The sequence below is a fragment of the Coptis chinensis genome, chromosome 2 (genome assembly GCF_015680905.1).
Source record: "Coptis chinensis isolate HL-2020 chromosome 2, ASM1568090v1, whole genome shotgun sequence".
NCBI lineage: Eukaryota > Viridiplantae > Streptophyta > Magnoliopsida > Ranunculales > Ranunculaceae > Coptis > Coptis chinensis.
In genome coordinates this window covers 43568843-43582594 of record NC_141457.1, presented here as the reverse complement: position 1 = coordinate 43582594, position 13752 = coordinate 43568843, and the positions used below count along the sequence as shown (strand labels likewise).

General features: G+C 40.1%; 1 protein-coding gene across 1 annotated transcript; it reads right to left on the bottom strand.

Annotated features, from left to right (window-relative positions):
* Window positions 1-3815: 3815 nt before the first annotated feature.
* LOC147516137 (uncharacterized) lies at window positions 3816-4382 on the bottom strand. Its single transcript, XM_086593174.1, has one exon. It carries the CDS (start codon window positions 4380-4382, stop codon window positions 3816-3818), a length of 567 nt encoding a protein of 188 aa, XP_086449300.1.
* Window positions 4383-13752: the final 9370 nt, after the last annotated feature.

Below are 13752 nucleotides of genomic sequence, written 5' to 3'. Positions count from 1 at the left end.
TATTAATCTCTCTCTGCCTCAAGTTCTGGAGACAAGAGTATAAGTGAATTGGCCAAATACATGAGGCACTTAGGTCCTCTATTTATAGGGGTTACAATGAGTTCTGGAAGCATTCCAAACCGCCATTTGTTTCCTAATACAAATAGACTTCTTTCAGAGTCCAACTTCGTCTCTAAAACTGAGAAGGAATTGGCTACAGTGTCATTTCATGCATCTGGACGCACGATCCATGTGTCTCAGACGCGAGAAATGCGTCTGGACGCAAGATCCATGCGTCCCAGATGCGTAAGTCTATTTTGTCTCTTCTGCTCTATCCTTCTATCCTCTTTTGCGGGCTTTGGTCCAAGCAACAAATCCTTTGATCTTGGGCTTCCAAATAGGCTTTAAAATAGGTCCAAGTCGCATCTTTAATAGCTTCAATTCCTTGGCCTTCTCCATGATTGTCCACGGGCTTCCCATGTGATCCTTAATGCTCTGAATTGCTCCGTTTTACCCCTTTTTCTCTAATATTCCACAAAACTCTCTTTTTCACCTGTAGAATCATAAAACATAACTTACAAACACTATTAGTCCACTAAGATGGCTAAACAAGAGGCATAATCGAGGGTTAAATTGCACTTTTTGAGCACTTCTCATTCATCAGCCCATGCTCCTTTCCGATCCTCTAATTTTCTCTTGAGATTGTTCATGATAGTTTTGTTAGATGATTCGGCCTGTCTGTTACCCTCTGGATTGTAAGGAGCAGAAAATCCCTATTTCACATTATAGGCTTGCAAGAACTCTCGCACTTTCGACCCCGTGAACTGGGTTCCATTGTCCGTTATGATAGAGTGCGGTAATCCAAACCGGCAGATAATGTTCTCCCATAGAAACTTAATCACTTGTTCCTCCTTTACCTGCTGCAGAGCCACGGCCTCTATCCACTTTGTAAAGTAATCCATAGCAGCCAGCATGAACCTTCTCTTTCCATGGGCCATCGGCAGCGGACCCACAATGTCCATGGCCCACAGAGCGAATGGCCACGGACTGGATACATTGGGCAGCAGCTCCGCTAGTGCAAATATTGGCTGAGCAAACCTCTGGCATTTTTCACACCTTTTGGCGAACTCCACTGCGTCCCTTTTCATGTGAGGCCAGAAATAACCTTACGACAACAGTCTGTGTGCAGTTGTTCTTCCTGCGGAATGACTTCCACAGTCTCCTGCATGCAATTCTGCTAATACCTCTTGAGCCAGGCTCGGCCCTAAGCACCTCAGCAGCGGTCCATCAAAGTTCTTACTGTACATCTTTCCTTCTACCAGAATGCATCTTCTCGAAGTTTGTTCCAACCTCATTCTTTCTTTCTTGTCACTCACCTCCCCTCCTAACAGGAAATGTCTAAAAGGTCCATCCATCCTCCCGCTACCTCTGCGGCCTGGCATACCTCATCCACTCTCTCAATGGTTGCCTTCTCCAACCTTCTCACTTTTAAAGTTCTCTCCTCTGACCCCGGCATTGTGGCAGCGACGTAAGCCAGCGCATCCGCGTGTCGGTTCTCCCCGCAGACCAAATGTATGAATCTAACTTTTTTGAACTTGGCCACTCTGCGGTGTACAATCTCCAGGTATTTAGCCATTCGCACACATCTAGCGACAAAGCCTCTATTTGCTTGACATACCAACAAGTTGGAATCAGAATACACCATTAATTCAATCCGGTCTGATATTTTCTCTGACTCATTGTTGGTCAGAATACACCATTAATCAGAATATTTGCTCTGACTCATTGTTGGTGGCCGCGAACCTGAGCCTCATGGACAACTCAATCCGGTCATTGTCTGGGTTAACCATCACGACGCCTATTCCGTTACCTGCATCTATTGTGGATCCGTCCGCGAACACTCTCCACCCATTCCTTTTATCCCAGGGATCCAATCTGTCTGGCTCCCCCCCTGCTCAGGCTCCATGACCATCTCCTCCCCCCATGTGGGGTCTTCCACTGGGAACTCTGCCAAAAACTATGCTACTGCTTGTGCCTTTTCAGCAGTTCTTATCTGATCACTTCATAGGAACTTAGCATTACTGCCCATTTCAGCATTCTCCCAAACTTCTCCGTTTTCAGCGCTTGCTTGAGGGGTAGGTTTGTCACCACCACTACTGCGTGTGCCTCAAAGTAAGGCTTCAACTTCAATGCAGAGAATATCAGTGTCAGGGCATATTTTTCCACCTTACTATATCGGGTCTCTGTGTCCAACAAGGTTTTACTCTGGAAATACATCGGTTTTTCAACCTTGTCCACCACCCGGACGAGAACCAAACTTACCACATATTTTGTAACTCCCAAATATAAGTACAGCCCCTCCCCCTATTCCGGTCGCGATAGCAACGGTGCCTTGCCCAAATATTTCTTTAGTTCATGAAAAGCCTCCTCGCATTCCGCCGTCCACAGAAAGTCTGGCGTCCTCCTCAATAGCCGATACAAGGGCCTACACTTGTCAGATGACTTAGATATGAATCGATTTAATTTCGCGACCCTTCCTGCTAGCCTCTGTACTTCTGTAATATTCTGAGGAGACGGCATCTCCACTAGTGCTCTTATCTGCTCGGGATTGGCCTCTATTCCCCAATGGGTCACAATGTAACCCAGAAATTTCCCCGTGGTCACCCCGAACGTGCATTTTTCTGGGTTCAACTTCAAATTGTGCACCCGCAATATGCCGAACGTTTCCCCTAGTCCCTCTAAGTGTTCCTCTTCGGACATGCTCTTTTCCACCATATCATCGATATATATCTCAATTCCCTTCCGGATTTTGCTCTCAAACATTTTCTCCCCCAGCCGCTGGAACGTGGCCCCAACATTCTTCAAATCGAATGGCATTCGTGTGTAACAATAGGTACCACCCTTCACTATGAAAGATGTCTTTTCCTTATCCGGCCCATACATCGCGACCTGGTTATATCCCATCGACGTGTCTATGAAAGAGAAAATCTTGAATCCCGCCGTTCGATCCACTAACTCGTCCACCCGCGGCATTGGGTAACTGTCTTTAGGGCATTCAGAGTTGACGTCTATGAAGTCGACGCACATACGCACTTTCCCATTCTTTTTAGGTACCGCAACGACGTTAGACAACCAGTCCGTGAACTCTACTTCCCGTATTATGCCCGCTCCTTTTAACCTTGCAACCTCTTCGCGGATGCCTTCTGCATACTTCAGCCTGACGCTGTTTAGCGTTTTCCCTCATGTCCAACCGGTGACATGCGAAATCTGGATCCAACCCCATGATCTCCTCAATTGTCCAAGCAAAGACATCCTTATTCTCTGAGAGAAACTATACCAATTTGTTCTTCCACTCTTCCAGTAAATTAGATCCCACTGAGGTAAACTTCTCCTCCTCCCCTATTCCCACATTCACTGTCTCGACCTCGTCCAGTGTTTTTGGTACCGCCGCCGTCTCTGCCTCCACTTCTGCAGAGGCACACTGTAATTGCTATGCCTGTCTCTTTCTAGGTTTCGAGGCCTCTCCTTTGTCCCCTCGGATCAACCTCTTGACTGTTCCCTAATAACTGTTCTTCGCTATCACTTGATCGCCACGAACTTCATACATCCCTGTCGGGGTGGGAAACCTGATCACCTGATAATACGTGGATGGTACCGCCTTCATCTCATGAATCCACCACCTCCCAAGGATGGCATTGTACTGTGAATTTGCGTCTATCACCTTTGAATCGAGAGAACACTGTCACTGGTCCCGTGGTTACTGGCAGCAAGAGCTCCCCTAGAGGCTCGGTCATACTTCCGTTGAACCCGTACAAGTTCGTCTGCGAAGGCCTCAACTATCTCGTGTCTATATTCATCTCTTCCATCGTCCCTACGAACAACAAGTCCACTGCGCTGCCGCAATCGATTAACACCCTCTTCACCATGTAATTCCCCATTGCCACTGTGATTACCAATGCATCCTCATGCGGGGAGTCGACTATCTTCAAGTCCGCGTCGGTAAACACTATACTTCCTTTTCCGGGCCGCGAGTAACCTGACTCTTCGTTAACCTGCTGTATGCTAGCCATCCGTCGTATCCTATCTTTGTGAGCATTGTGACTCAGGATCTCCCCACTGAATATGACATTTATGGTACCCAGTATTCTCCCTTGGTTTGGCATTTGCTCCTCTTTCCCTTTCTCTTTGGTGAACTCTTTCAGTAGCCCCTTCCCTATCATTCTTTGTACTAGCCATTTGAGGGCGTAGCATTGATTCGTCTCATGGTTTTGTATCTGATGATATGCACAATACGGCTTACCCGGTATTTCGTCTAGTTTGCTTCGCAGACCTTCATAGCCCTGCAAATTCTGAATCAGCGGCAACAGTTCACTCAACGGCCGGTCTACCGGCGTCGGCTCCATTTCTCGATAAGGCTTCCGTTCTCTATTTTCCCTTTGGATTTCATTTCTCCCTCTTTCTAACCGCAAAGCGTAACCCCTATATCAGCTGCTTCCTTTATCTGATGCTTCATATCTTCTGCGGTCCTCACTTCGCTCCAAAGACAACACGGCCTTACCCGGCCTCCTCGTTTCTTTCTGCATTGTATCCTCATACCTAATATATTTTTCCACCCTTGGATATAAATCCTGTAGTATCTCTATCTCATTCTTAGCCACGGATTCGTGCACCCTGGTTCCAGGGCGCAGCCCCCTCTCAAATGCAATTACCACAGTCCTTTCGTCCAAGTTTTCCACCTTTAGTGTCTCCGCCTTGAATCTGCATAAGAATTCTCTTACTGACTCCACAGTCCGTTGTCTTATATTGAACAGGGCCGCGATATCCACTACTCGCCTTTTCTGGTGTATGAAGTGGTCCACGAAAGCTTGCTCTAACTCAAGGAAGCTATTTATACTCTTCGAAGGCAACCGATAGTACCAGTCCGAGGCTCCCCCCTTCAAGCTTACGGGGAACATCACACACCGCAGAGCGGCATGTACTGCCGGAAGTGGTGGATGTGGTCCGCCGAATCTCCTATCCCATCATACCTCTCAAATCTAGGCTGGTTTAACCGCTTTAGGACCTCCGCCCTCCAAATTGCATCCGCCAACGGGTTGCGGTTCAATCCCGCAACTACTTGGTTCGCCGCTCCACTTATGCCTTTCGCTTGTTCCAAGCTTGCTTTTAGATCATTGGCGATCATCTCCTTCACCTGCTCCATTGTGAGTCCCAGCACCCTGTTCTCCCCCAAGTGGGGCCTCCCCTCCTCCTCTCTCTCCCTCTCTGACACCTCCCTCTCCAATTCCTCTATAGTCTCCCTCTCCCTCCGCAGTCTATCATTCTCTTCCCTCAGCCTCACTATTTCCTCCTTCAACTGTCTCGTTTCTTCTGATGTCGATGCGGCTGTCTCTTCTCTTCCTTGCTCTCCCCCATCATCCCCCACTGATTCTGCCTCCTCCTCCACGACCGCCACTTTCCTTGGTCTTCCCACACCTCTTTTTGCCATATCTACTAATGCCCAGCTCTCGTTCCCCACAGATGGCGCCAAATGTTGGATCTCAATCACTGTTACATACAACCTCCCTTGTCACTCTCTTTTTCTCGCCTCCTTTTTGGAACCCCCCCCCCCCCTTCTCTCTCTATCACTATTCTTTTTATACTCCCTTTCTCACACCACAGCCGTCCACCTGTCCTTCCATCCATTGCTTCCTGGCTTCCCATGTGTAGGGTTTTTACTATACCATGGTGTTCCACGATACGCTACTCTACTCCCGCGTCATCTGCTTATCTTGAGTTGGTCCCCCCCCCCCTTCACAGGGATCTGCTACTCCCCGACTCTTGCTACTGCGGCTGGCATCGGCCCCTTGGACCCCTTGATCTTCTATGTCGCGGACCCCACCACTACACAAACCAATTAGTTTAGATCCTAAGACATGGATGAGTTCTCTTCCCTTGCTTTTTGTTTATATACCCTAACTTTTGCCATTTATAGATTTGCCCTTCTCCATTACAAACTAGACACCTCACCCCTTTCACTTTTGCTTTTGCCTTTGCTTTTGCTTTTTGGTGCCTTCTTGACCAAGGTAGGCTTAGGGATAAGTCTTCATAATTTGAAATAAGGGCCTCCATCTTTGGTCTTCTTATTTGAGGACTTTGACTGTTAACTTTGACCGTTGACTTTGACTTTTTTAGTACTTTTCCATATTAGCTACTAGTCTTCATAATAAGCGTGATTAATGCTCCTTTTAGTGTTAGGACACAGCTTTTATGATAAGTGGCCTGAAATACTCCTTAACCTGAAAAAGGCAGTAAAAGCTATAAGTTATTTTTTCATTAAACGTAAAAGGGATTGTAATACAGCAAAATACGGGTAATAAAATGCACATTTGGGAGCTAATCAGCGACAAAGAAATTCAAGGCTACTGGAGTGATGAGAACTGAGTAGGAGAAAAAGATACGGGAATAGAAAAGCACCGAGGAGCCTAAAACAATTGGCCCCAATAATCGTCTCTCAAAGCTCGTGAGACTTGGAAGAACAAAGGCTATGATGTCATACAAAATGATTGGACTCCCTAATAGCAGAAGCAAGAACTAAAATGGAAGCTATGACTATGAAGATGGAGGATGGGCCTGAGAGAGAAAGGATTATGCAACTCTAGAGTTTAAATATCGAAATAAACATGAAGACTCTGAAGCATTGCAAATGGGAGAGAGCGGAAGAGGGAGTTCATAATTTAAACACAGATGGCATGCTTCAAGGCACTGAAGGGGGATGGGCAGCGGCAATACGAGATGGAAGTGGAATTGTACTTGCAGCAGCATGTGGGAAGACGAAGTATAAGACAATAGATTTGATCGAGCTAAATGGGCTTGAGAATGGGCTAAGACTAGTGGTGAGACACGTGCATAAAAAAATTAGAGCCCAAACGGATTCAACTACTGTAGTCAATTTCTTCAAAGAACCGAGGCAGCACCCATGGAGAGCAAACCACATGATGGAAGAAATACAAGCACTTATCAGCGAGCTAGAAGTTTTTAATTTAGTGCATGTATATAGAGAGAGAGTCAAATAAATTAGCAGATATCTTAGCATCTAATATTCCAAATGTTAGTTTTATAGAGTTGTAAAGAAGATCATATATGACGATGCCATGGGCAAAGATCATATAAGAATGTAACCGAGCCAGTTTTTTTTTTATACAATAGGAGTAAGGGACCTCTCAAAAACCCTGCTTGCCTTCCAAAAAACAAATAGCAGAAGCCCATAGTATAGCCAGATACCTGCCATATAGTGTTATTTAAGACATTACAGTAACCTACCTGCTGTTGATTGAACAACAAGAGTACACACAGAAAAAGTTAGCACTTCACCTTACAAAGAATCATCTAGCAACACAGCTCATCAGCTACACACACACAGCAAGCTGCACTAGCAGCCACCACTCACTACACCTCTCAACAACCATCACTCTAACTAACCTCAAGACACCAACCATGCATCGCCACCTTCACTTCACCATACACTAGCAAACACAACAGCTCTCTCTCACTTTACTGATGCATGACTACTCATCATCAGGAAGACAGAGAACCTTAATCCCTTGACAATAACCACACTTACACACTCACAATTAATTCAACCAGCTAACAAAACCAGCTCGTCTCCTCAACTCACTCATATTGATTCTCGACCTCTCACTTTCACAGCCTCATTCTTCCTCCAGTATACTTACTTCTCACACACTTACATACTCCTCCAATCATCACCACATAGCCGCGGCATCACACACCCAGCCACCTCACAATAGTCGACAATTTTTTTATAAAAAATCGTTTCAATTTATGGTGGTTTGTAAATTTGGCGATGGGAATGGGTTTTGATGGTGGATATGATAAGGAATTGATGATTGACTATTATTGATTGATGTTGGTGATGAGGAGAAGAGGAGTCACAGAGAAGGAGAAGAGCATAAGTGAAAAATGAAAATGGGGAAAGAAGAGAAGAAAGAAAAAGAAAAAGAAATAGATGGGTGCGTGTGTGTGTTTTTTTAAAGAAATTGAAGTGTGGAAAATGAAAAATATGTGGAGGGAGAAGAAATGAATTTGATTAATGTATATGATCAAATTAATTATTTTGCAAATTTTACTTCCTTGGCAGTGGCACCACTGATCAGTGTGTAACACAGCGGTCGGGTTTGTCATTTCGTTCACATTTCAATAAAATTGCAAAACGTTATTTATAAACAAAACTAATCTGGTCACGTGAATTTATGTGAGAAAATGATGAAAATAAAAGAAAATAGACTTTGATTTCAGAGATAGAAAATCCGTTTGAGCGAATCATATCTCCATTAAAAGAGTTAGTTTCGATTTTTTATCCCTAATAACGACTCTTCATATTTGAACGAGAGTTATTAGCGTATGGAATCGATTCAGAACCCCATTTATGGGTGAACTTACTCGATTCCTAATCGTTATAATTATCGAAACACCCTCCCTAACGGAGATAATCCTCACTTGGGCAGAGTTTCTGCTCCGAGATCACAGAACTAAAGTGTTATTCTAATTAACATAAAATAAAACTGAATTAAAAATATTTTAATTAAAAACTGGAAATTAAATTCTTCATTACACTAGAAAAACTGTAAAACTACTCTAAATCCTATGATTGAATATTAACCATTTAATGAGAAAAACTAAAACTAAACCCTTCTATTTATAGTTGAATGGACGGTTGTGATCGAATCTCAGAAATATGATCCAACGAATGAGATTTGATCACTATTCAATTTTTTGACTTTAAGGAATAGTAATCACTATTCAACACTATTTGACACTATTCGGAACTATTCATCTTTTGACTTTACAAAAAGTTAAATAATAAAAAATCTAAAATATCTACGTCGTCTTCGATGAATAGTGATAAGTGCCCAAATATGCCTATTTTTATATATTATTACGATGCCTTATCAATCTTCTTTTATGCATAATTTCCCACTTTCACACAAAATCATGCATTTTTATTATTTCATTGTGAAGTACTTATTTTCATGAGTCCAACGATATATTTGCATGTTTTGTGTGTAATTTATTGTGCCACGCTAATGTGACATTGGTATATATATTCGATTAAGTTTATTTGTAATTGCAGGCCCAAGCCCGAATATTAGAATGGACGGCCCAAATTATTAAGTGACTTAGTGAGGTGGCGGTCAAGAATATTAGATCAGATATTGTTTGGGAATATTCTTGGTATCTTTAGTTTACACCAATTCCTATTCACAAGATCATATCTTTATATTATTTCCAAAGTCAACTTTCCTTGTCTCCTATCATTCATTACCACCAAATCATGAAAAATCTTAGTTGCAAACCATATATATTTTTTCCTTCCATTTCCATGCAAAAATCTTTCCCACCTAAATATTTTCCTTTACCATTATTATTAATTCTCAATATTCCCCATTCCATAAACACCATGATATTATTGGAGAAAATAAATAATGGAGGAAACAATTCAAATTAAAGATCAAGGGCAAGCAGAATTGGAAAGTTTCTACAAGATTTTATACAAGAGAATATTTTGCTTGGTATCTAAGTATTTTGTTACCATTTCAATTTGTTTTTAGAGGGAAAGTTTCCTATTGTTCGCACATTGTGAGCCTATAAATAAAGGTATTTGGGGAGGATTCAAGATATTTTTCACTCTTCATTCATTCCTTGGTTTATTCTTAGATTTATTAGTAGAAATAGAAGTTTTAGAAAATTCATTGTAGAAGAAGTTCACGTAAGTTATTTCATTATGAATAAAATTTATATAGCTTCTTCATTCTACATGTCTCTAGCTTAATTTCTTTTCTAGGATTTCAAGATATAGTCAATATAATGATTGTGCATGTTTTTTCTTAACTTCATTCATTATTGTTTTGCATGTCAAATAATTTTAGTTCCAATTACGAGAGTACACCTTTAATTTTAAATGTTTAATTAATATCTTTCATTGTGTGTACTTAATTTGACACATTATACTTAGGTTGAGTCCTTTGATAGTGTGTACTTATTTTGCCATGCAATAGTTAAATTTAATTTATTGAAGGTTAAAAAGGTGAGGAATTAAAGTTTATATATATTTTACGTTAATATTAGTGTATAAAGATATATTCTCCAAATTAAATGCATGTAGCCATGATTTAATTTGAGTCATATAAAATGAAAGAAGTTGAGAAAATTGCGCATGAATTATATAGATGAAACTTTGAAATCCTAGACTTTAGTTATAATCGTTTAAGTACCAATTATTTTTCTCACTTTATTTTCATTAGTTAAAAATTTCACCAAAAATAAATATTAAATTATTGTTCTAGTGGGTAAGTCATTTTAAATAGAGTAGAAATTAAATTAGTCTCTGTGGATACGACCCAACTTAGCACTATACTATTCATTGAATATTAAGTAGGAAATTAAATTGTTGATTTTAAGAGTGTTTTACAACGATATTGGGATTAACCAATCATTTGCACTCGATCAAATGGTGCTGCTGTCGGGGACTAATACTCAATTTTTCTCCATTTAAAATTGAATTTCGGACTAGTTAATTTAGTCATTTAATTTCTGCAATTTTATTATAAAAAAAAGTTAATTGTGAAATTCTTTTTTACGTGTTGGTATTTTTTTTTTCTGTAGAGCAGACGGACTTCTAAAATTCTGATTAAGCTGAAATTTTGATAGGAGCATCTTTGAACAAGTTGCGATTTTCTAGAATGTTTGTGGAATTTTTGGAGTATTTTAGTTGCCAAACCAGTAAGATCTTTCCACTCTAGTCATTTTCATTTTTAGAATTTTTTTTAGGATAAAATATTTTTACATTCTTAGGACCCCCTTGGAAGAAATAATTACTAACAAATTCACTAAATTCTTTCTATACTAAACGGTGTTTACAAAACTTTAAGAATTGAGGTTATTTAATTAAGGAACGTGCACGCACGTACAACCTCCCTCTATTATTAAGTGGCCTGGCTGTTGGTTTGGTAAGATTTTAGTGGTGAAACTAGTAGTTTGATCTGAAAAAGAATAGAAGTAGTGTATGGTCAAAACTCGGTCTACAAAAACAGAATTTATACAATTTGACCCCGAGATTGAACGTACTTTTCATAAAAGACTTAGGAATCCAACCAAGTTAGAAACGCCCATAACTTTTGTTGGTAATATCTCGATCTTTGTCGAGATGGCTGAAAAAATCTTAATAATCATAATGTTCCTCCAAGCAATAATGGGCTAGTTAATAATCAAGTTAGATCCATTAAGGATTTCATTGACCCTACTAGAACAATCTGACAATCTTGTATTGTGCCACCACAAACCAATGCGAATCACTTTTAACTAAAGCACAGTCTGCTTGGGCTACTTCCCAAATTTAGGGGAATAGAAGAGGAAGATCCACACCTTCATATAAGAGAATTTGAAGATATTTGTGGAATTGTTAACCTCCAACAATTGAGTGAAGAAGCAATGAAATTAAAATTATTCCCATTTTCTCTTAAAGAAAAAGCAAAGAGTTTGTTTCATAGTCTTCCGTCAAATTCTATCACAACTTGGGAAAAGTTAAGCATTGTGTTTTTAAAAACATTTTTCCCTCACCATAAGGCAACCGCATTTTGAAAAATCATATCTTCTTTTTGCCAAAATGAGGGGGGAGTCTTTCTGGAAATGCATGGAAAGGTTTAAAAACACGCTTCTGCAGTGTCCCAACCATGGTCTTGAAAAAGATAGGCTAGTGCAAATTTTGTATGAAAGTCTAGATTTTAATGCTAAGGTGATGCTTGAATCCATGAGTATTGGGGACTTTTGTGATAAAATGAGGATGATGCTTGGTCATTTTTAGAGGAAGTCACTGAAAAGGTTCAACAGTAGGAAATTATTTGTGAGCCTAAGAAAGTTGCTAATAACACTGGTAAGAATGGTTTGTTTTATGTTGATAAGGATCTTGATATAAGTGCTAGAATGGTTGCCCTTATTAAAAGAGTTGAGGCTCTTGAGGAGACAAAATCTTTTGCTACATTTAATAATAATATTGAGACCCATGGTTGTGTTTTATGTGACAGCCTTGACCATGTAATTCATAATTGCCCTGGCGTGACTGAACAAGTTAATGCCTTTAACACTTCTTACCACAGGTCAGAAAATAATCCTTTTTCCAACACATACAATCCAGGGTGGAGGAATCACCCAAATCTTTCGTGGTCCAAAGGTATACATCAAGGAGGTCCAAATGTTAATCCCAACCCAATACAACAATATATGACTCAACCTCCAAAACCATCACCATTAGAAGATGCTCTTACACAATTGATACAAAATACATCAAAGTTTCAAGAGACCACCCAACAATTTATGCTAAAAATGGAACAGACATTGCAAGCCGCACAAAGTGCTACACGAGTTAATTTCCAAGCCATTCAAAAGCTTGAAACTAGTGTTGGTCAGTTAGCTAAATCTATTACTGAGAGAGAAAAAAGAATGTTTCCAAGTCAGGCAGAACCCAACCCAGCTTTCAGTAACAATGTTGATCGAGAGCACATTAATTCCATAACCACACTTAGATCAGGAAGAGTCGTAGACAATAACGTTCACATGCCAAATGAGAGTGACCAAACCTCAAACTCACCCAAGCAAAGATCTAAGTCGCCTAATGTCGACAAGGAAACTGGGCATGTCTCTAACAATATAACTGAAAAGGAAGCCCATTATATTCCTCCTGCCCTATTTCCAGAAAAACTTCTCCCTCCTAAGCAATGAACTCAAGCTAACGAGATTCTCGAGGTTTTTAAACAAGTGAAGGTTAATATTCCTCTTCTTGATGTAATTTAACAAGTTTCCTCTTATGCTAAATTTTTAAAGGATTTGTGTACTGTTAAACGTGGCATGAACAAACAAAAGACAACCTTCCTTGCTACTCAAGTGAGTTCTATCATAACCCATAAAACCCTTCCGAAATATAAAGATCCTGGTTATCCAACAATTTCTTGCATAATAGGAAACCAAAAGATGGAAAATGCATTGTTTAACTTAGGGGATAGTATAAATTTACTTCCTTACTCAGTATATAAGCAACTAGGACTTGGGAATTTGAAACCTACTAATGTTACCTTACAGTTAGCAATTCGGTATGTTAGAGCTCCTAGGGGGGTGATAGAGGATGTCTTAATTCAAATTGATAAGTTTTACTACCCTGTGGACTTTATAGTCCTTGATATTTAACATGTTCCAGAGTTGGGAAGGCAAATCCCTATTATCCTTAGTCATCCATTTTTGGCAACTGCAAATGCCATCATTAATTGTAGAAATGGGATAGTGAAATTGTTTTTTGGTAACTTTAAGGTCGAGTTGAATGTTTTTAATATTTCAAATTCACACCATAATGCAATTGAGCCTGTTTGTTTTATTGATTCTTTGTACTCGAGTTTTGAAGAGAGCTGGAGAGAATGTTTCACTCTCCAGTCTGATTCTGATGAAGAAAGTGATTATGAGGAGATTAATGCATTATTAAGAATTACACCTTCTAGAACTAGCCATATAGAGAAATTGGAACCTTTACCTTCTCTTTTCCATGAGAATAATGCCTTAGTGTCAACTGAGAAAGAGCAAATTGCTTATACTGAACTTTTAAGGGAAAATAAAAAAAATTAATTGAGGAAAATAAGAGACTATCCAAGAAGGTTACATCTCTCGAAAGTGAAAATTCTATTTTGGCTGAGAAGAATAAAAGTTTAGAAAATCAGTTGCATTTAGTTTTCG